General features: G+C 42.4%; 1 protein-coding gene across 1 annotated transcript in view; it reads left to right on the top strand.

Annotated features, from left to right (window-relative positions):
* PARD3B (par-3 family cell polarity regulator beta) overlaps positions 1–22,460 on the top strand; it is a 976,716-nt gene that overhangs the window by 432,475 nt on the left and 521,781 nt on the right. The window contains exon 4 of the mRNA XM_037043522.1: positions 19,724–19,833. Coding sequence (XP_036899417.1) covers positions 19,724–19,833 — 110 coding nt within the window. The remainder of the gene's footprint in view (positions 1–19,723; positions 19,834–22,460) is intronic.

Below are 22,460 nucleotides of genomic sequence, written 5' to 3'. Positions count from 1 at the left end.
TGCTTCTGGACCATGCTGGGGCCACTGATTATTTTGGCTCACATTTTTGGGTCAGCTTTTCAACAGCTTCTTATACTGTCTCTAGCAGTGGTAACTTTGGAAGGACTGGTTGCAAAGTGGAACCACACTGCGTAGGATTCCTATGTGGCAAGCAGGAGGGGACAACTATTATCGAACACTTGTAATGTTAGAGACATTTGGCTGGACACATTATACACTAATTTCCACAGTCTTTTCGATGACCTGTGCCTTTTTTTTTCCTTTTAATTCTTACTTTAAATATGAGGAAACAAAGATGCAAGAAAGATAAGGAACCTGACCTAGTCATACATCAAATAAATAATAGAAACAAACACAGGGACTCTGGGTCCTTTTCATTTCATTGCACTTTGAATATTTTATTTTTCTACACTTTATAGTTCAAGTATATTGCTGTGGTGCCAAATTGGTCATACCAACCAAACACCTCTTGCCTTTACTATAGGAAATAAAATAAAGAATACCAAGATAGTAGAAACCACCTGTTTTAAATAAATACAATTCATGGTTTGCTGTTTTAGTAATCAGGAATCAGTAATATAAATAGATATTAAAAATAAATCTAATGATTATGTTCAGTTACATTAGGTATATTTCAAATAGTGTGTTATAGGTCACAAAAAGTGGATGCGTAATACACTGTCTAATATCACCTGCACATCCTGCCTTCAGTATGTAATTCGATTACCCAGTTAAGTAACCATGTTAGTATCTTGTCAAAACAGTCCACATTTAAATACAATATTTATAGCCGAATTCTAACAGAAATCAGAATTTGCCAGCCAACATTGAATTAGAAAATGCCTCCATTCAAAATTTCGTACAAACGGCCTTTAAAACTGTATTTCAAATTTTACTGCAACCAACTTAGATTCAATCTTAATGGGCTAGCATAAACTAGATGTGGCATTGATTGTTTTCCATAAAATATGCAGAGCCCTATTTTTAAATAGATTCTTTTCTCTGCAGATTTGCTCCTTTTCTTTAACAATGACTTTTTCTGGAACTTTTTATTCAGAGTTTACTTAGATTTCAATAGAACTAATGCCTTAGAATTGCCAAGAGGGAAGCAAAATACAGAGAAATTTTAGATTCTAAACCAGGTTAACTTTAAGCCAGTGTTTTGCCTGCAGGTATTTTCAAGAATTATGTGCCCATTTTACTACATTTCACATTGTTTTGAGGCTCCATTCCTTAGAATATTATCATCTGTTAAGCAATATAACCATGCACAATTGTAACAAGCCAATGCACTGCTGGGTTCCACCCCCTTACTTCCCACGTCCACTAGGCAGACTGCACACACCAGACAACACGTATGCAAGGCTTCCCTCTACAGCTCTCCCTTTTGCTGGCTTCTTGTTAGTTGCAAAGATACATACTGTGCCAGGCACTAAGCTGGTTTCAACAGCTATTTATTTAGATTGTGTGAACTGGAGCTGAACTTGAACCCAATTAATAGCAACTGAACTTGAACAAACTGATATGAAATCATTACAGGCTCAGTTCCCTGGTCCATTATCCCTGAAGAGATCATCCGACAGCACTCCAGGTGCCTTTTCTATGCCAAAACTTGGTGCGCTGCCCAATCAGAAAGTGCCGGGGGATTAGAAGTCGGTTGCTTCGGAGTTAGCTCATTACGCATTTGTGATCGCCTTTACAGAGAGGAGACACGGTGATCCCACCGGGCGGGAGTGCAGAGAAGGCTTTGTTTTCGACACCATCTGGCACATGGTTGGCACTCATTAACACAGCACGATGTCGATTAAAATAATAATTGACCACAGCAGCAATGCTGCCAAGACAGGTCCCCACCTTTGGCCTCCCCGCAAAGAAAATGGAAGGGGAAAGCTGAAGAGCTCCCTCTGGCCGCTCTGCTTGCTCTGGGTTTGCATCTGTGTTGGTGGGTCCACCTTCCTCCAATCACCTACTTTGCATTCGCTTTCATGTATTTATTCGTTTTTAGCAGCAGTGTTGTTTTTCTCAGTTTGGCTTTTGGGGAGCGGGGGCCCGGGATGATGCTAAGCTTGACTCTGTTCCAGTTTCTGAAGGACCTTAAATATGGTGCTCCGGCGATGCACCCCGGTGCCCTGGGCTGCACTGCAGCCAGGAAAAACGTTGCAAAAGGACACTCTATGCAGTCATACTTCTTCCACACCTTGAATTAAATATAATTAAAGATGTTAGGCTTTCCTCCTTTAAAGAATGTGTTAATGGATTCAGCCATTCAGGTGTTTAGTAAGACTGCACTGTCCTTCCTTAAGAAAACAAATGTCGATTGACATTAGCATATCCAGCAGATTTCTTCCCAGGAGCCTCTTTAGAAAGCTGCGCCGTATGAAGGGTCAGGGGTGCAGGCTTTCCAAGGCAGCACTTGGGTTTGAATCCCACCTTGACTGTGTACAAGGTGTCTGGCCAGGAGCGAATTGCTTAAGTTTCTGTGGGTGTCAGTGTCCTTAGCTCTGCAGTGGGGTATAGTCATCCTCAAGCTTTAGCATTGCTGTGAAGATTAACAAGCCCACAGAAACATGCAGAATTGTGCCTGATGCTGGTGAACTCCTGATGAGGTTAGATTAGCTACAATCATGCACGCATCACTACCATTTTCCACAGGAGCTCACGCTGCCTCGAGAATGTACATTGTATCTATTTAATCTCCCCCAAATGATAAGACATACTATTAGCTGTAGTAAATAGAGGCAGTGGTTAAGTGGGCATTTGTCCAGATGTATTGATCAACTCTTTCTGATCAGACACTATGATGTAATTCCTTGTCATGGTGGACCAAGGGGAGAAGAAACCATTCGATATGGGTAATTTCCCTATAGACGTGTGATACATTCATATCGTGATCGTTAATGAAGCATACCATTTGTTTCCAGAGAAGATCATGCATATCACATACTACGAAAATCCGATGCTATAGGTAGTGTTACCATTAATGATCATGTGGTTTCCTCCGGTTGGGGAACCATGAACAAACACATGCCCTCCGGCAGCCTAATGCTTTGTATCCTGTGATGCTGAACGTAACCTGGGTGTTTTGTTCTGTGTGCCGTTTGGTCTGTAGAAAAGCCTTCGAGAAACTGGCTTTCTGTGGGAGTGTTTAAATATCACTCATCCCACCAAAAGAAGATGACAGACATTTGAGATGCAACAGAAAGATTAAATGCATCCGTGTAACTAGCAACACTGAAAAGGGCTGCATCTCGCTTTGTGTGGGTGCTGTTTATCTTCTTCCCAGCAGTGGAATACTGAGCTTCCCCAGGCTGTGATTCAGGTATTAGTGCCGAGTCTGGGTCGGGCAGGAGCGCGTTCAGTCTGTGACACTCAGATAGCAAAGGCAAACTGCTCACGGCTGTTAGTCAGGAGTCTCTGTGTGCCAGTGATTGCAAGCTTGTGGCTCCTAGTCAGCGTGATTCACGGCGCCCCCTAGAGGGGCTCGCCGTGGCTCTGCGTTCCTGCTCGGCTGCTGTCACTGCCAGAAATGTCAGCGTTTCTCCCGCAGGCCAGTCCGTGGGACGCACGCACAGTGTTCTTTGGTTCTGCTAAATAGCTCACTGCTCACATCATGATAACTTTTATTATCTTGGAGTCGTTTCCCACCACTCCCTTGAAGAATCGATTGGAATAAATACATTGTTTTCTTAATTGCTACTTTGTGACTGTTGACAGAATTTGTGCCGCAGTGTTTTCTCCGGTGGCCTGGTCTCCAGATTGTCGGCCTTGGTTTAACTATGTATGCACTTGAGCAGCAGCGGCGAGATGTCCTGCGTTTTGGGTTTTCTGTATCCATGGAGCTGAATCAGCAGGGGTCCAGGTGCCTGTTGAGCAGATACGTAAGATGCCAGTATCAGCCTGGCTCTGAGGCCCAAGGGTGACTCCTATTCCACACCCCTCACCCCCCAGCCCGGATCTGTTGACCCCCTGACACACAGACACTTTGTATTTGACCTTATAAATTTCATCAAGAACCTGCACTGCTGATTTGTCATCTAATTCTGTTTATCCTGGTTCAGACCCACCAGGACCCCTGTGGGATTGCTCAGCCTACACCGGTCCCAGTTCTTTCCTTAATTTAGCAAACACGCATGCAGTGCCCGCAGCATGCTAGAGTCTGGGCATACAACAGGAAAAAGGTCAATTCTGCTCTCAGGAAGCTTTCTTTCCGACCTGGCTGGTGTGGCTCAGTGGGTTGAGCGCTGGCCTGAGAACCCAAGGCTTACCATTTGGATTCCCAGTCAGGGCACATGCCTGGGTCGTGGGCCAGGTCCCCAGTGGGGGACCCATGAGAGGCAACCACACATTGATGTTTCTCTCCCTCTCTTTCTCTCTCCCTTCCCCTCTCTCTGAAAATAAATAAATGAAATCTATTTTTTTAAAAAAAGAAGAAGCTTTCTTTCTGGCCAAGTCAGAAATGATACATGTAAACAGATGCACAGAGTGTTTATGATGGTAACATTGCAGTGAAGAACACTGAACAGTCTAAAGGAGCAGAGACTGGCTACGAGAAGAAAGGGAAGGGCTGAACAGGAGATCCGCTGGTACAAGGCACCAGGGCTGTCTGGACGCACCTGGGAGAGCCCAGAGCCGTGCAGGATGCCGGGTGGCTGAGTACAGGGAACAAGGGAACAGGGAGGCAGGTGAGATACAGACCAGGCCTGATTACATCGTTTTGTAGGTCTTGGTAAAGAGTTGATTTGTTTTTCTAACAGAAATGGTCAGAAATGAGGATTTAAGACAAGAAAGTACTAAAGTTTGATGACATCGTCTCTGTTTCCACCCCTTTGATTTAAACCTGACCTCCAGTGCCAGAGTACTAGGCCCTGTCTCAGCTCCTGCCTTATGTTTCTGACATTTAGTTTCTAAAACACTTACAAATATGTGTACACTTGGTTCTCATTAGTTTGCTCTGTCTAACATATGGACCAGCTTCTTTTGCGTCTATCAGAGCCTCCTCCAGTATCCACCATCATCCTCTGATACTTACAGCACCGCCCCCACCCCTTGCAACAGGAGGCCCTCTGTAAGTTCAGCGGAGGTAAGCCCTCCCAGGCCGTGGGGTCTCTATGCCTGGTCCCTGCCACTTCCGTTGCTCTTCCTACCTCGTCCTCTAAGTATTTTCCTCCTTTGGGTGCAGAGCTCCTCTAAGGTAGTCAGACCTTACTCGTCTAATTTCCCATCCTTCTACCTAGGTGGCGTGAACAAAGTAGCAGGCGGGTAGGTGGGTGGATGAATGGATGGATGAATGAACATGTGAGTACCACTAAGACATCCACTCTCCCGTGAAGCCCTCTCCAACAGCTACAGTTATAGTTCTCCCTCTTGGATATCTTTGGTGAAATTGTCATGCATTATCGTGTCAGTCTCTTCAGAGCTCTCTGGGGGTCGAGGACTATGTCATATCTATCTTTGTTTCCCAGGACTTAGCACGGTTTCTAGCACTTAGCAAGTTTCCAGTAAATGCCTGAGCCTCATAATGTTGAGCAGGGCATAAAGCCCCCCAAACAGAAGAGCTCTGGAAGTAGATTGTCAGACTCCCTCCTGAGCTAGATGTGTTTCCTTAAAGAGTTTGCAATCCCCCAGAGACTTCCCAAGCCAGTCGGGGTTGCAAGCCTGCTATTTAACATCCTCCAGTAAGGCAGATTTATAGCTTTTTTTCCCTCCAAACACTTTAACCATGACTCAAAGCAAGAAAATGCATTTCACATTGCAATGCAGCAACACATGTGTATCTCACTGTTCTAGAAAACCAAGCATATCTTTACCATGTGTAACACGGTTTGATATTTCCTCTGTCACTCACAGTATAGAATGCTGCTCATGGCCTCTTAAATTGATTTCAAGACTCATGAATGCATTACAACCCAGAGAAGAAGAAAATCCTGCTTCCAAGGGTCCAGAGATTCTCTGGAGGTGAACTTCAGAGAAAGCTGTGCGAACTCTACCTGGCACCTGGCTGCCTGGGTACACTCTGGCTGTTTGTTGAATATTAGCACAATGCTAGCAGCGAACAGGGGGCAACCAAAAAAAGCCATTGCTCGTGGACAGGCGCGTAGGTTGTGTCCTGGGGCACCATTGTGAGTGAGAATTAAATTGTTCAAATGCTGAGAAGTTGCCGTGAGCAGGGCTCCTCGTCATTCAGGCCGCCATGTTTATGTACAACACTTGCAAATGTTGTACGTAAATGTGTTGCTTCTAACATGCAATGCAGGCCCACATAGATGCAGGGAACTTAACATTTCCTCTGCCAATATGTTTATATAAATATTCCCATCGTTAAGCATACTCAAATAGCAGAACTATTTCAGTCCTTTTATCTCTTTAAGACTAATTTAAATCTGAGCATTAAAAGACTGTTTGATACCATATGTTTGTTTTAGATAGGAAATAAAACCCATTCTAAACAGAAGGGTTTATGAAATCTGTATTTTAAACATAAGGGTTATGAAATTAGTGTCTAGGAGTGGGAGCCGTGGTAGATTGCTTCAAGGCCACGGTTCTTCCTGTCTTCGTCTTTGTCTGTCTGACCTTCCTATTGTGATTTTGCTGCTCTTTCCATCCCAAGGGAGAGTGTATTTTCTTACCCTTTGCTACAAAGTGCTCTCATATGCTTTGCTAAAAATCCAGTATTTGCTGGGTAGTAAGTCTTCTTATTATGACATGTAAGTCTAGTCTGAAATTTCTTGTTTTTTTCTTTTGGAAGACCATTTAAGAGCTACATTTGAAAATAACCAGGGGCTGCCTTGACTGGTGTGGCTCAGTTGGTTGGGCATCGTCGTGAAAAGCAAAAGGTGTTGCTGGTCAGGGCACAGTTCTAGTTTCCGGGTTTGGTCCCCAGCTGGGGCTCATGAGAGGCAGCCAATCAAAGTATCTCTCTCACATCGATGTTTTCCTCCCTCTCTTCCCCTCTCTCTAAAAATAAATAAATACAATTGTTTTGTTGTTAATAAAAGAAAATTACCAGGGGCTATGGACAAGGAGTATCAAAAATCTTTTGTGAAAATATTGGATGGATTTCAAGAACACAACCAAACAGTGATACAGGCTCCACAGACACCCATCACACATCCCAGGTGGCTGCTGTGTGTCCCTGAAAGGAACGAATTAAATGATTTAGCAGTGTCCCCCCACACCCGAGCAGTCGGCCTGGCTCATTCGAGGCCCAAGTGTGTCACCTGTAGAAACACCTCTGTGTGTGTTGCCACCCAGACAGATGCCGTCCTGGGAGGTGGCCTAGACAAGCTCAGTGCAAAGACAACTCTGATAGCATCTGAGCTGTTCATTTGTACCGTATAAGGGAAAGTCCTCCTTTTCCCCTGTCAATCTGTTTTTTTAAAAACAGCGCTGTGTATTGGCCTGCTTGCCCTGAGAAGACCCAAAGGTGAGATTTTGATCCTCCACCTCAGACTACAGGAGGCTTGTCTCGGGGGCCATCTGACAGGTTCAAATACTGCCCGACTTAGATACTCGCCTCTTATCAGCACCTGCACATTGACGCTTTTCATAGGCGGTGGGTCTGTGTTGTTAAATCGGGCTCTTGGTTTTTCACTAATCCTGGTAGATAGTGCTTGAATTTGTTAGTCTGTGACTTAACAACATTGTCTACTGATGCTATTCAGTTAGAATAAGCACTGACCTAGTGTGTGTAACACAGCCCCCGTGCCTACACTGGGCTGGTGACATAAGCCAGATAAAACGAGACTCACTTTGAAGTGAACACACATTTCTTATTCTGGTGTAATTGGGTTTATTCCTAGGACCAGTGGGGAAAATAGTGATATAAACTTAACTTGTTCTGTCCCTTAAAATAGTCATCGATTTCTAGTTGTAGACTTACTTTACATCAATTTGTAAAAACTGAGTCATTCCTGTGACTCCCCAAAATCACTTTGTAGAAAATAAATGTAAACTGCACTCCGTGTTCCCCAGACTTAGCATGAGCCCTCTATGCCTGGACGTCTTTTCCTTTGGAAGTTAGAGCTTCAGGGGCGTTCGCAAGAGCAGTTTGCCTCCGCCCTTGAAGAGCCTCAGAACACAACCCAGGGTTGTGCCTGTGGCCTTTGGGTGTGGGTGCACATCGACTCTGCTGCCAGGAGTCACGCAGAAAAGTCAGTAATGGTCCCTGGATCCTGGCCTGACTCTGCCCCTGGGTGAATCCATCTGCTGGTGTCCTGGGCCTCAGCTTGTGGAATGCATGTATTTAGTAGCAAGACAGAAGCCATATGTAACACCTGGGTGGTCTTCCGGAATATTTGCAGGTAGATTAGATTTCAGTTATCTAATGTGAGGTCACAAAAGCTTGGACATCTGGGGCCCGTTCCACATCATGGATTAAATATGACCCCTGCCTACCAGATGCAAAAGGTAAAAGGCTCCTGCATTCAGTGTTGATCCCTGGGTTCCAGGTGTAGCTGTGGCTCAACCAATATGCCTCAAGCTACAGTTACCAATGCTAGAAAAGTCTTCACGCAGGGCAGCACAAGATGCAGTCAGATTTTCCCCTGGCAATTTTGTTAGACGTGTTCCCTGCCAGGGAAGCCCCGTTTCTGTGTTTTCTGGATCGAGCCTCACTCAACTGACTCTTGTTCAGAAGTTTATCTACTGTTAAGTGGCAACAGCCCTTTCCACATCAGAAGTGCGACTTTGAGAGACAGTGGGTTCCCTTGCTGCCAAACAGGAGACAGTATTTGAGGCACACAGACACTGACCATTTTCAACCTTTTCCATCACAGGAACTAATTACTAAGATTCTGCAGCACACCAAAAATATTTATTTTTGCAGATCTGATAAAAATAGGTATAATTTTGATTCATTGACACCAGGTGGCTGTTGTTATTTTTTTATTTGGCAGTCTAAGGGAAAAGAGGTCAGTGCCCTGACTACATACTCAGGTTTTGCACGTTTTAAAAATTCTTGCGGCACACCAGTGTGCCCACAGCACACCAGCTGAGAATCACTGGCACAAAACTGTCTTCCTACAAGATAGCAGTGGCTGCATGGTGCAGAGCGTCTTCCAGTCCTGCCAGGGACTTTGAACGGTCCAGTGAAATGTAATGATCAAAGGTTGCAAATGCAGCTGATAAATCATAGAGATTTGTGCCCAGGATGCCTTAAATTGACTTGTGGATGTTTCTCATCTATCACGAAGGACTTGGTGATTTGAATTTAGTACTTTGATGTTGTCAGTAATTGTTTGCAACTGTAGCTGAATGGCCTGAAGGCATTGCTGGTTTCTCCCTTTCTCAGCTTGCGAAGAGTTAGTGGAGTGTTTATTCAGAGGCTGACCTCAACTCAATGGCAGCAGTGACCAGAATTTAGGGCAAAACAGAGGTTTCCTAAATCCTCCCGTAGAGACCTCCTGTAGAGACCAAAGTCACCATCCTATATGACCTTCACTGGACACATACTAGGTTCTCTTTATGGTTTTTATAAAAGAATTGCTAAAAAGCCATTGAGATATCTTCACTTATTCTTTTAGTCAACATTTTAAAATATATTCTTACATGTCATTCCAAAAGTGCTATAGATTGTCCCTCTTTGGGAATCCTCACTGCTATTTGAATTAGATTATTTGAAAACTCTCACTGTAAGACCTGCTAGTCATGTTCTTCAAGCAGGTTTCCTTAGTCTTCATGCACCTTCTGCTCCATCTCCTGGCTGACGCCCACCTTCTCACTGAGCAGATCTTACCAATGTCCATGAGTGAGTGTCTTGTCTCTAGCCTCTAGAACCACATGCCCACCCGCCTACCACAAATACCTTACTCATCATTTTATACGTATTTATCAATGGATGTATCTTCTGAATTCCAAAAGTCTGTGTAATAGCTAGTTCTTCTGAAGGATCTTTTCAAGTAAGCTCAAGTATTATTTCCCTGATGATTCCATGGGTTGCCGTAAATCTAAGGACTGCAGATTAACCTCATAAATATCTAGGGTGTAAGACCGTAAACTATAGAAAACTGAAAGATCAGCTGACCGGGCAATAGATTGCCCCATAAACCACAGTAATCGACAAGCATGCAGTCAATATTTCAGGGCGTCAACTGGAGTTGTGTAGCACTGATGTTGATGTCACTTATATGCTCATTTATCATTAAGTCGCAGGGGTGATAACATATGCCGAGTTCGTGTGAATGGGGTTTGTTTTAAAATAAATGTTGATGCTGAAGAAAAAAAGTGTTAGGTGAAGGGAAACAAACCTGACAGTAGCAATTTATTTACATATTGGAGACACAAACACCTTTAATGGGCAAAAAAAAACCCATATCCTTGTCGGGGACACTTGAGATTCCAAAGATTTCTGAATTTAGATGTCGGTCTTTGTTCCTCTAGCTCTCTTTAGCTCAGTTCAGCACATACACCTATGAAGTACCCCATCTGCTAGGGATCCCAAGTGATTCACTAAGATGAGTCGCTTGCTACAATGTTACGTTACCCACCGACTGGCTCCCTTCACTCTCTCTGCTGTTCTGTGGAAGAACTTGCTTTCTCTCTGTCTTCAATGCCCACACTCACTGTGCCCTTGGTTAGTACCTGCCATCCTCCAGCTGTGCATGAGCTCTGCAAGATCAGGACCTCTGTGTGTTGTGTGCCATCCTAGAGGGTCTGGAGGACGGCCTTGTGTAATGTTGTTAAATGGATAAATGAGGGAGATAAAAGAAAAATGCAACTATACACCCAAGAAAGAAGAGGATGTGACATATGCTATGAAAGTGCAGAAGTAACTCCACATTTTGTGGGGCTCTCAATATATGAAACTTGAAAGATTGCTATTTAAGAAAAGGAACACACGATTTAAATTAAAAAAAAAAAAAAAAAAAAACATGAGCCCTGGCTGGTGTAGCTCAGTGGATTGAGCGCAAGCCTGCGAACCAGAGGATCGCGGTTCCATTCCCAGTCAGGGCACATGCCTGGGTTGCAGGCCAGTTCCCAACAGGGGACTCATGAGAGGCGACCATACATTGATATTTCTCTCCTTCTCTCCTTCCCTTCCCCTCTAAAGATAAATAAATAAAGTCTAAAAAAACACATGGAAATCAATGCTTATTTAGAATGAGAAAAAAATCACAATTTATTAACTTCATAAAACTAATAATCTAGGGATGTCAGAAAATATTAAAAACAAAAGTTTATTAATGATATGTTAATTGACTACATATTAATTAGTGCTTGAAAATAACTTTTATACTTTTTCCCTACAATTTTTGACTGCATGTTCTTTAATAACCTCTTCATGTGTAACATCAATTTTTGTACATTAAATAAATGGATAATTTATTTGCTGCTCTAGTATGGTTTATCAAAATGTTTTTTGTTTAAATAATTCGATGTGTTAATCAGGCTTATAATCTGTGAAACTGCTAGAGGTTTATGTCTTACTAGCATAGAAATTTTAATTCTATGCCACATTTTCAAGTACATTCTATATAGGAAAGAACTTTGCATTTGACAAGATATTTGTCAGAACTGAATTATCTGAATACTGAAATGTGTACACTGTTATACACTGGGTGAGTAATAGTTTTCCACAGACTAGCTTCTGGCTTCATCCATTGCAAACCTTGTTTCTCTTCCAGTGCCCACACCCTTCTGCTGGTACAAAAGGAGCAGTCATTTTACCATGTCCCCCCACCCCGTTTCTTAGCACGATGAAGCTGAGTGAACCAGCACAGTGGCTAACAGGGGTGTGTCTGTATTCCCCACCACAGTGACTGCCATTGACTATACATAGCAGTGTCTGTGAACCACACAAATATAGTCTACTGTATTCAAATGAAATAGGTCTCCAATTCAATTCCTCCTGAACTGGATCCCCAAAATGCTTCTGGCCTCCCTAGGTCACCTGACAGGAGAGAGAGCATGATGGAGGGGACATTAGAGTTAAAAAAGATAGTACTAATCAATCGCAGTTAAGCTATTTCACTTACGTGAAGTTTGCAGAATCATATAATCACGGGATCATGTGCTCAGGTTCTTATAAGACGCTCACGCCATCGAGGCCCTGAAGGTATGCTTCATTAGCTCCACGTCACACCTTTAGGTGTCTGGGTATTCTAAAGAAGTGGAGATTGTTTATGAGGTAAAGAATAGATGGGATTAGAGCCGATTGTAGCATTAGAGCATGACTGAGAGAGCAGAGCTAGTATGTACTGGGAGGGCAGGGTCTGCAGGGCACGTTTAGGCGATGGCAGGTGGTCCCATTTGACATGTGCCACCTGGCAAAGAAGGCGGTCCCGGTTGTAATCAGAGAGGTGGGCTGGGGGAGAGCAAGGGGTCCTTGAATACCACCAGAACAAGAAGACAGGGGTTGACATGCACAGGTCAGATTTCTTCCTGTCACTGCTACGATCCAGGAGCCTTTATTTGGCTTTATAAATTCAGGCACCTTTAATGGTGTCTGTTAATGCTTCGTTCCTTTTTCAGGGTGTATGCCTTTTAAAAACCAGGGCCTTTGCTCCTGCTGAACCTCCTCTGTAGCTTGTCATTGTTGGTGGTTGTTTTCTCAGTCTTTTGAGTTTTACTGCAACCGAGTGACCACTTCTGAATTTCTGCCATCAGCGTTGCTCAAACAGTGACTTCTGTCCTGTTACTGCTTATCATTGTTCTTCACATACCAACTTAAGACCCGTTCATGTCTGACACACGACATCCACTGACTGTAAATAACACAAGTGAACGGATGTGGTGGGATATTTTAAACACTATACAAAATTCTAGATTTGTATATGCCAACTGGGTGAAATGTGAAAACTTCAACAGAAGAAAAAGCACGTGCCCCAGGAATGTGGCCACAATACACTTCAAGTGGGAGGCAGGACCATCTTCAGAGAAAGGGACAGTTCCCAGTAAAAGTCCGTTAAAAACCCCACCGCTTGTTTTTATAGCAGGCGTGCCCCAATTTAGGCAGCTTTACTAACACTAAAAGGCAGTTTATGCTGTACATGCTCACTCGTACCTATTGTGTAGGGAGTGACTATCCATTTGCCTGTTTTGAACAGGCATGATTTTTGCAATCCAAAATAAAAGAAAAACGATACTGTTCATCACCATGAGCTTCTTTGCTCCTTTTATGGCAATACTGGGAGTCATTTTCCTAATGGAGTGATATTTAACACTAAAGTATTTGGACAGCTAAAATTCTGCTCAGCTCTGACTTGGTTTCTCTCGTGTGGTTTCCTCATCACGGTGTCTGAAAGCATGTCACAGCTGCCGTACTCATCACAGGCTGGGCACGAACCGGGCCAGGCGTTCCTGTAGTGAAAGTGATATCCTCTTGGGACTTTGCCATAAATCGTGCTGCTATTGATATCGTTACCCACTTTTAAAAATGGGTCTCCAGATTTCAGTGCAGTGGAGTTGGTTAGGCATCATTTGAAAAGCCCTCTCGGCAACCCATAAAATCCACATAAAAAAAGAAAACCTGGTTTTCCCCCCAAAACAAGTGATGTGTCCTTTTGCTCACCTTTTTTCATTGACCGGATGAATAGAAGAGAATGCTGTCAAGCCATTTAACCCGTCTGTAAGAGAGATCATGCACTCGGGGAGAGGTGCTATTGTGCCTGGACTGTGGGTCAAGCGTCCTGCCAGATATCCCCGTGTGGCTATGGATTACGTTGGCCTTTTGCTACTCAGTTTCTACCACTGTTTCCTTTTATCTGTATCCTTCTATTCAGATCTTTCTTTCTACTGACCTCTGTAGATGGAAAGCATTGCTACTGCATTAACGAGATATCACCCCCCTTACTTCCACGCACCTGCCCACGTAGAAAATGCGACCCCTCCATAGAAGTGCCAGCTGAATAAAACTGGAGTAGAAATCAAGGTCAAAGGACTTAGCAGCTGAATTTCTCTGGGCCTCAATTTCCTTATTAGCTCTATAAACCATAGAATTATCTCCTTGTGGATCTAGAATAGAGCTTTGGTGTAGCTTATCTGGCACATCTACTTAGCTGATGAGAGGCTGGACTCAGGCAGAGCAGCTTTCGGTTACCCACAGCCCAACCTGCCTGCAGAAAGCACCATGTCTCTGGAGTACATATCTATACTTAAGGTCTTATTCATTCAATTAATGTCAAATTCATTCCACACATGTTGAAGTACAAGGCAAAGGCATTCTTGTTGAGGCTGGCTAGTTACCGTCTGTTAAGGAAATGTATCATATGAACTCAAAATGCAGCTATGTATACTATTAATATTATTAGCATACTATGAATATGGATTATCTGGTAAATGTGTATTTTCCTGCTTACTTCTTTATAAGTTTATAAAACACTTAACCATTTGCAATCCATTGTCATCAACAAAGGCATATATTTCCCAGTTTAGGTGCGTTTCAGTGGCCTGGCCCCTGTTCACGATTATCTTGTTGTCCTCAACGGCAGTGCCAGTAGAATTGGAAGAACAGCGTGTTTTCCTTCCTCAAATAAGTGATTGGTGATTTGGTCATTCAGCAGCACAGAAGTAATCCCTTAGAGCAAAGGAAAATGGAAACTCCAAAAAGACCAGGATTTACTCCCCTTTGTACATAAACAGTTGGCGTGTGGACTCTAGTTTCTCCGTCCTCCCCACAACCCCACCTTCTCTCTAAGGTCACCTCTGTGGCTTGGTTAACCACCTGCCACCCTACGTACTCCTTTCCCCTGAGATTCTGTGAGAATAAAGCATCCTGATTTTTTCATTGTTTTGCATGTGATGCTATCAATAGACCTATACTGACTCTTCCTCTTTTTTAAACTTTTGTTTAGCTCATGTTTGTCTCTCCTCACTTATCCTGGATGCTGATATGATTTCCAATATGAGCTTCATACACGTCTTTATGAAGGGCCAGTTGAAAATCTAGTGTCTTATTATTCATGTGTATCAAGATATCTTAGATTAGCCCTGGCTGGTATGGCTCAGTGGATTGAGTGTCGGCCTTGGAACCAAATAGTTGCCAGTTCGATTGCCTGTCAGGGCACACACCTGGGTTGCAGGCTGGGTACCCGGTGGGGGGTGCTGGAGAAACAACCACACATTGAAATTTCTGTCCCTCTCTTTCTCCATCCCTCCCCCTCTCTAAAAAAGTAAATGGGTAAAATCTTTTTTTAAAGATATCTTAGATTAAAAGCAAATTCTAACCCTCAGCGAACTAAATAAAGATTCATGGTTTCTTCTGAAACAAATCAAAAACACTTATTAAAACTTTCCTATTGCTCACTGTTCCCCAGGTTTTCGATTTCTGCTTTATCCCCCATCTTGTTTGCTGTGTATGTGTAGTCAGTGCTAATTTGTCCCACATTTTTCTGGTTTATTATTGCATCTCTGCCTGTGACCGCTGGGCTCCCATTCCTTCCCTTCCCATTGCTTTTCCAGCCTCCCTGTGCTCAAGGCTTCTTCCTACACATGCCCCACCACCCACTGCAGCATCACCTGGCCGATTCTTCTAGACCTTGGTTTCAATCTGTGTAACTGCCTGTCTTTCTGAGACATCCTTCAAAACACTCAATATAGAATGTTATGTGTAACATATCATCTGTCATTTAAGTCAGCTCCATCCAAAACACATCCTCTAAATGTGGAAATAATCAGCCAAGGCACGCGTGTGTGTGCACATGTGGGTGATATTACAGTAAAGAGACAGAAACTTATAATTACATAGATAAATTTGTGTTGGCCTTTATATCTTATGAGATTCACCGATGTACCAATCTGAGCCTTCTAACTAATTTCTGTCTCTTTCCAAAATTCTTTTCTTCAAAAATGGATTAGGTGACCTTCCTATGGCTCCCTTCATTCCATTTATAGGGGACATTAGACAAGGAGCTGTACCCCTTTTAATTCCAGTTTTACTGTCATTAAAATGGTGATTGCTCTAGAATTGGAATATGCATCATCATTCATAGACACCTGGGATCTGGGTCTAATGCTGGTTGGCTCAAGGCCTGGGCGAACCTGACGGATTCAGCCATCTCCTGGAAGGGAAGACAGTGAGAGTGTGAGTGAGTTTTTCCTGAGTGTGACATGAGCCCTGAATATATGTGGACTGTGCTCCAGGAAGAATCAAACTCACTTGACGTGGCAAGACCCTATCTTGCCAGGACAGAGTCACCAGCAACTACACACCTAATTGGGGGTCCTTGTGCATGGAGGGGCACAGCTTCTCTTTGACTATCTCTTTGGCTTCCATTGAGTTTCTGTGCATTTGGACAAATGAAATGGGACTGGACCCAGTCTACAATGTGTGTGTTCGCTGATATGGGTTCAATAGCCCGTACATCACCCTCCCAGGACACGGCACTGGTACCCGCCGTTCTGTGCGCTAAAACGGTCTGTGTCCTCACATCCCTTCTTTAAAATATAAGCCAGAGGAGGCACCGTGGCTACTCATCTTAATGTCGCCCGCCCTGCAGAGTCCTAGATGCACCACGTGGCCACAGATATTGAACTGTGTGGGAAAATATATGCAGTTTGTATAAAACTTTATGCTTTAAGATGCATAACAAGTGTTTCTTTTATTTGGGTTTTGAAACTATGGCTTTGAAACTATGATTCTAAGTAGCAGTGCTACTCTCTTAAGCTGAACCAAGGGCTTTACCTCTAAAAGCTAAGAGTCTTTTCTCACTTAGCTGAAAAATGCCAATGAACTACCTGCTTTTTAGTATCTTTTTTTTTCTTAAAAAGCTTTGCTTTCTATAACAAGCCTATATATCTGGTTAAGCAAAGAATTAAGTTTTACTATTTTAATTTACATATTCTTCCATGAAAATTAACTTGACTTTCAGGAGTTTTGCTTTTTGAGTGCGTAAGAAAACACTGTTTACAACAACAGCAAGTGCCATCGTGTCCTGCATATCCAGGGAAGGGGACTTCCTGTGTGAGCATGACATGCTGGCCAGTGCCATGCATACTTTATTTCATTTTGGCCCCCAACAGTTCTGCGGTGTGTTGCTATCACCAGGTTTTAAAAGATGAGAGTGTGTCACTGAGCAGTTCAATCTCAAAAAGCCAGGAAAGGTGAAGCTCGGTCTATTTGAGCCCCACACGCGTAGTTCTTCACGTTAGCTTTCCAATCTTCCTGTTAGGTTATGAGCTCCTTCAGTGCAGAGGTTATGTGTTACTTACTGCCCCTCCCTGGGGGGGGGTCCCTAACACCAGGTTAGTGTACCCCTTCTCATTTTAGTTAGGCTTGCTTGCGAGGTGTGCCTTCCACTCTGTCACATACATCCAAGCATTTGCCCAAATCGTCGTCAGTACTTTTGATTCCTTGCCCTCTGTGACACACTAGGATGAACCCTATCTTGTCTTTAGGTTTGTCTTTAAGTCAGGAACTCAGTCTGTTCCTAACGCCTACCTTTAATAAGGACTTGCACAATTTCAAAGTAAAGTTTAAATTGCCCAGAGAAGGGTTGTTCAAAACTCCCTGAGAGAGCAGTTCACATTTAGAGATGCTCATTATTAATTCTAATATAAAATAATTTGGGTTTGTTATTAACACATTAAGACAACCAAAATAAAAGGAGGAGGCAACTAAACAGGAGGCAAAGTGTGGAGAACAGGAAGTGCAGAGAACAAGACTTATTCCCATGGAGTTGGGAGTGTGTTTCAGAAAGATGTAGCTGTCTGACAGTCCGCTTTCTGTTTACATTCCAAGCAGCATGCACACTGGCACCGAACCGCAGCACCTTCTTCTGGGAGGTGCACCACAATAGCACAGCGTATTGATTGAATCCAGAGACCAAAATACAATTGTGTTGTTATAAAATTATGTCTTAAAAAACAGTAAGTGAGGAGCCACAGCCGTGTCCTTAAAGTTAAACTCTCTATCTAGCGTGGATTCTTTAAGAAAAACATACCTATCCTACAAGAAAAACAACAAGTCTTTTTCACACATATACCCTCCAAACACATATTCAATATATATCCATATGAATGCATAGGACTCAATGTAACTAAAAACATCATTCCCTCACATTTCTGTTTCTGTCCCTCTATTGACCTTGGTATCATGGTGGTTTTACTTGCTTTCTATTTGTTTTGTTATATTTTATTCATTTGTTTATCTCCAATTTGATGTGCATTGTATGGATCTGGTTTACTTGCTTGAAAACAAACCAGAGTTTCATGAAACTGGTCTCATTCTCTTCCGAATGTTAAAGAGAATGGGTTACTTCTGAGGATATCCCAGTTAGACTGACTTGTTCACTTGTGCAAGAGCACAGGTCATTCAGGAGCTTCGCCTGGGAGGCAGTCAGTCTTCAGCTTACCTGAAGGGGGAAAAGTATAGCAGTGCAGGGCGGGGCTCTGCTGCCTTCAGCCTTTACAGTGCTTCGTGTTACTCCTGCTCCTCCTGTTTCTGTTTCGTTCAGGAATAGTTACCAGCCATTCAGCTACTGCTGTGTCACTTACCTGAGGACATTTATAGATGGAGATGGAGAAGGTAGGGGAATAGTGTAGGGAAGTACCTATCGATAAGAAATAAACAGTCAAATGTGAACTTGGGATTTATAATGCTTCTTGGCATAGTGTTTCATCCTAAGCAGTGCGATAATTCCTTATTATAAAATAAGTAATTTTATTAAATAGCAACTTTTATCTGAATGAGGGTGAAAGTATCGGCAATTCTATATTTCATACATAGAATAAGAACATTGGAACACGTAGAAAAATCAGATTTTTAAATAACTTTAAATAGATTTATCCTTTTACAACTGTACCGTAGAAAATGAAGTATGAAATATGATATTTTAAACTGCAGTAGCTTGAGAGAATTGGGGAATTCGTTTCAGAATATTGATTAATGGGGAATTGCATTTCTACTGTTTTCCACTTTTTTCCCCAGAAGCATACAAATAAAAACTTAATTTTTATATGAGAGCAGTTTTAAACTACAAATGATTTTTTTTTTGAGATTTTCCTCCATAGTGGCCAATTTTGCATGAAACAAATTATTTTAGGCCTAATTGCTAGCAGAACAGTTAGGCCGCTAGCTCTGCTAAGGTTGAATTTCATTTGAACTTTCTAATGGTATGATCTTTTTTTTTTCAGAATTTAATAACTGGCTCAAATATTTAATAGTGGAAGCTTTCATTGAATTAAAAAGAAATCAGGATATATTTTTAGAAGAAGTAATTTCTTTTCCTTATCAGTTTTATCTACTTTAGGAGGAAAGAAGAGAATGAAACCGATCTCTTTGTGTACTTAAATAGACATTAATGCTATAACCCCAGCAAATAACTTGTTTTTGTATATATAATCATTCAAGAGATTTGGGAAGCCCCAAATGGCAGTAATAACTATACTTCCAGCTCTACTGAGTAGCAAATTGCACTGACTGTGGGAACCTCTTTACTTGTCTGCTGGATAATCATTCTTTTCAGTACTCAAATGTATTTTCTAGATCAATTTCAGATTGAACACGGTCTGTGTTGGCAAGGCCTTACAGTGTTTGCTTAAGTACAATGAGTTGTTTTGAAATGCAAGTAGGGAAAGATGAGAGTTGAAAGATTTTGTTTCCATGTGACATTCTGTGAACAAATGACAAAAGATCATTAAATGGATTAATTTACAAGCATCCTTAAGAAATGGAACGTTTTTTTACATAAAAACCAGTTGTAAACCTTTTTAATTAAATTGCATTGTACCAGGCACTCCCTTCCCCCCAGGGTTCCCTTGACCTCTCACCTCTTGTTTTGCCCTGCAGGCACGCCGCTGCTGGTGAGGAGGAGCAGCGACCCAGTGCCCGGCCCACCTGCTGACGCCCAGCCAAGTGCTTCCCACCCTGGTGGCCAGAGTCTGAAACCTGCTATTCTAGTAGGTATCTTGCTGTTCACATTTCTAATGAAATATCAAAGTGCCTTACCGGTAAATAGATTTGCAGTCTTAAGTAAGTTGACCATTGGAGATCTTTTGATAGGATATATAACATTAATTACAATAATAGCTAGTATGGGTTATTACTAGTCTTAGTTGTAATAATAGCTTTTGTTCATATAGCACTGACCATGTGCACCTCAGTGTTTTAAGTAAACTGAACTTGCACATCAAAGGAACACCATGTGTGTCTGTCTCCATTTTACTGATGATAAAATTGAAGCCAAGGATGGTTTAGCAATTTGTCTCAGGTCACAACTACAAAGTGTCAGAGCCAGGAATCTAACCCAGGGGGTTTGGCTCCAAAGTCCATGCCCTTACACAGCGCATGTCCCGTTGAATTCCATCGTCCGCCTCCTTCACAATGCCCGAGGATGTCAATGAGATCTTTGCAGCGTGTTACTGAAATGCTTTGGAAGGCATAACATGGCAAATGGTGATACAGTTTCAAGATAACCCATATCATGGATGTGTGGCACCAGTATTGGGTTTCTAGAGCTTCACATTAAAACTAAAGGAAAATAATATTACATACCCAAAGTGCTGGTAACCGGATATACTCATATGCTATATTATAAACCGATAGATTACATGGAGAATAGTTTCCTAAAGAGATAACATCCTCCTTTCGCATGGGCTTGTGGGGTCTCCCTGCTTCACCCTGAGGAGTTTTGAAGAGCTGGAACTGTGGTTCATTCTCTGAAACGGGCTGAGAATGGGCTGCTGGCTGCTGGCTGCACAGCACTGCATACGAGGTCTTCAGTAATGCAAACGCATTGATGGTTCCTAGAAGCAAGACTCTTCCCCATTTTAAGTCGTGGTGTCTGTAACACCTGATGAAAAAGGCAGTATTTTACAGGCATATAAGAATGCCTTTTCATTATATTTTATTGATTATGCTATTATAGTTGTCCCAAATTTCCCCCTTTGCCCCCGGCAGTGAGCCCAGCAAATCCCTCAGGCAGTCCCCACAGTATTGTCCATGTCCATGGGTCCTGCATCTGTGTTCCTTGGCAACGCCCCTTCCCATGCTGCACTTCACAGCCCCGGGACTATCTGGTAACCACCGATCAGATCCCTGTATCTTTCCACCCGCCCCCTGACCCCCCCACCCCGCCTCTGGCAACCATTGGAATGTTCTCTCCATCTATGAGCCTTTTCTGTTCTGCTTATTTTGTTTTTTATATTTAATTTGAAATAATATAACCTTTATATTTTCTTTATTTTTAAAATTTTTATTTGTTTATTTTAGACAGAGGGGAAGGGAGAGAGAAAGGGAGGGAGAGAAACACCAATGTGTGATTGCCTCTTACACTCCTCCCACTGGGGAACCTAGCCTGCAACCCAGAATGTTCCCTGACTGGGAATCGAACCAGTGACCCTCTGCTTCATAGTCTGGTGCTCAGTCCATTGAGCCATACCAGCCAGGGCTAATTATTGATATATATGTATTTGTTGACATTTTATTATTCATATTTTTGTTCTTGTTTAAGGAGACCCTTTAACATTTCATATAATGCTGGTTTGGTGATGATGAACTCCTTTAGCTCTTCCTTGTCTGGGAAGCTCTTTATCTGCCCTTCCATTCTAAATAGGCTTTGCTGGGTAGAGCAATCATGGATGTAGGTACTTGCTTTTCATCACTTTTAATGCTTCTTGCCAATCCCATTTAGCCTGCAAAGTGTCTTTTGAGAAATCAGCTGATGCTGAGTAAATGAAATGAATACTTCCACTTTTGTATAGAATATTCTCATCAAGAACCTGCATCAAAGTGTTTGAGGTAGGATTTACTATATCAAATCATTGGATAGTTGCTAATAGGTTAGTGGCAGTAGTTTTGCATATTTTTTTCCTGTGGACAAGGAAGCAAGTATCCTGAAAGTAGTTTAAATGTAATACTTCTTACTCTCCGTCCATTTAAGGAAATATATGTAATGGAAAATGACTTAACAAAAATTAGGTGTATGTGTGCTACTGTAATGATTAGTAGAAACAGGAGCAGTATGTGGTGTGATGTTTGCTTGCATGTGTTTACATGTATGTGCTGAATACACACTAATTGAGACTGTGTTAAGCCTAACTGTATTAGACCGGCGAGAAAAAAGAACTATATAAATGACAGAGTAATTACATAAAAGAGAAAAACTGCAATTTACTGCTTATTTTGGCAATGTCAGTGTACCCTAAAATGAGAGTGTGTTTGATTGTGTTGCCGTCATTTACATGCACAATACCCTCCAGTTAGTTCCGTGTGTTTATCCTTTATGCTCTGTGTTTAGACCAATTGAAAATACATCAGTACTGCTTTTCCTAGTGGGAGTGAGGGTTACTCTCTCTCTCAGAGATCCTGTATCGTCACCCAAGTATGATACCACTGAGTTCTAAGCTGGAGTATTTGGGGTGAGAGACGTACTGTTCCTAACGAAGATGCAAATCCTGACTCAGGAAGAAATGCTGACATTCCAAATGCTCTTACCTAACAATATGCAAGTTATAAAACCCGGGCCAAGTCCACATGTAAAAAGGAAAACACATATTTCCTCCTTCTCTCCCAGTGCTCTCTGTCA

The sequence above is a fragment of the Sturnira hondurensis genome, unplaced genomic scaffold, assembly GCF_014824575.4.
Source record: "Sturnira hondurensis isolate 20B ecotype Veracruz unplaced genomic scaffold, ASM1482457v3 Scaffold0004136, whole genome shotgun sequence".
NCBI lineage: Eukaryota > Metazoa > Chordata > Mammalia > Chiroptera > Phyllostomidae > Sturnira > Sturnira hondurensis.
The sequence above is the reverse complement of the archived record's forward strand: the minus strand, read 5'-3'. Positions and strand labels throughout refer to the sequence as shown.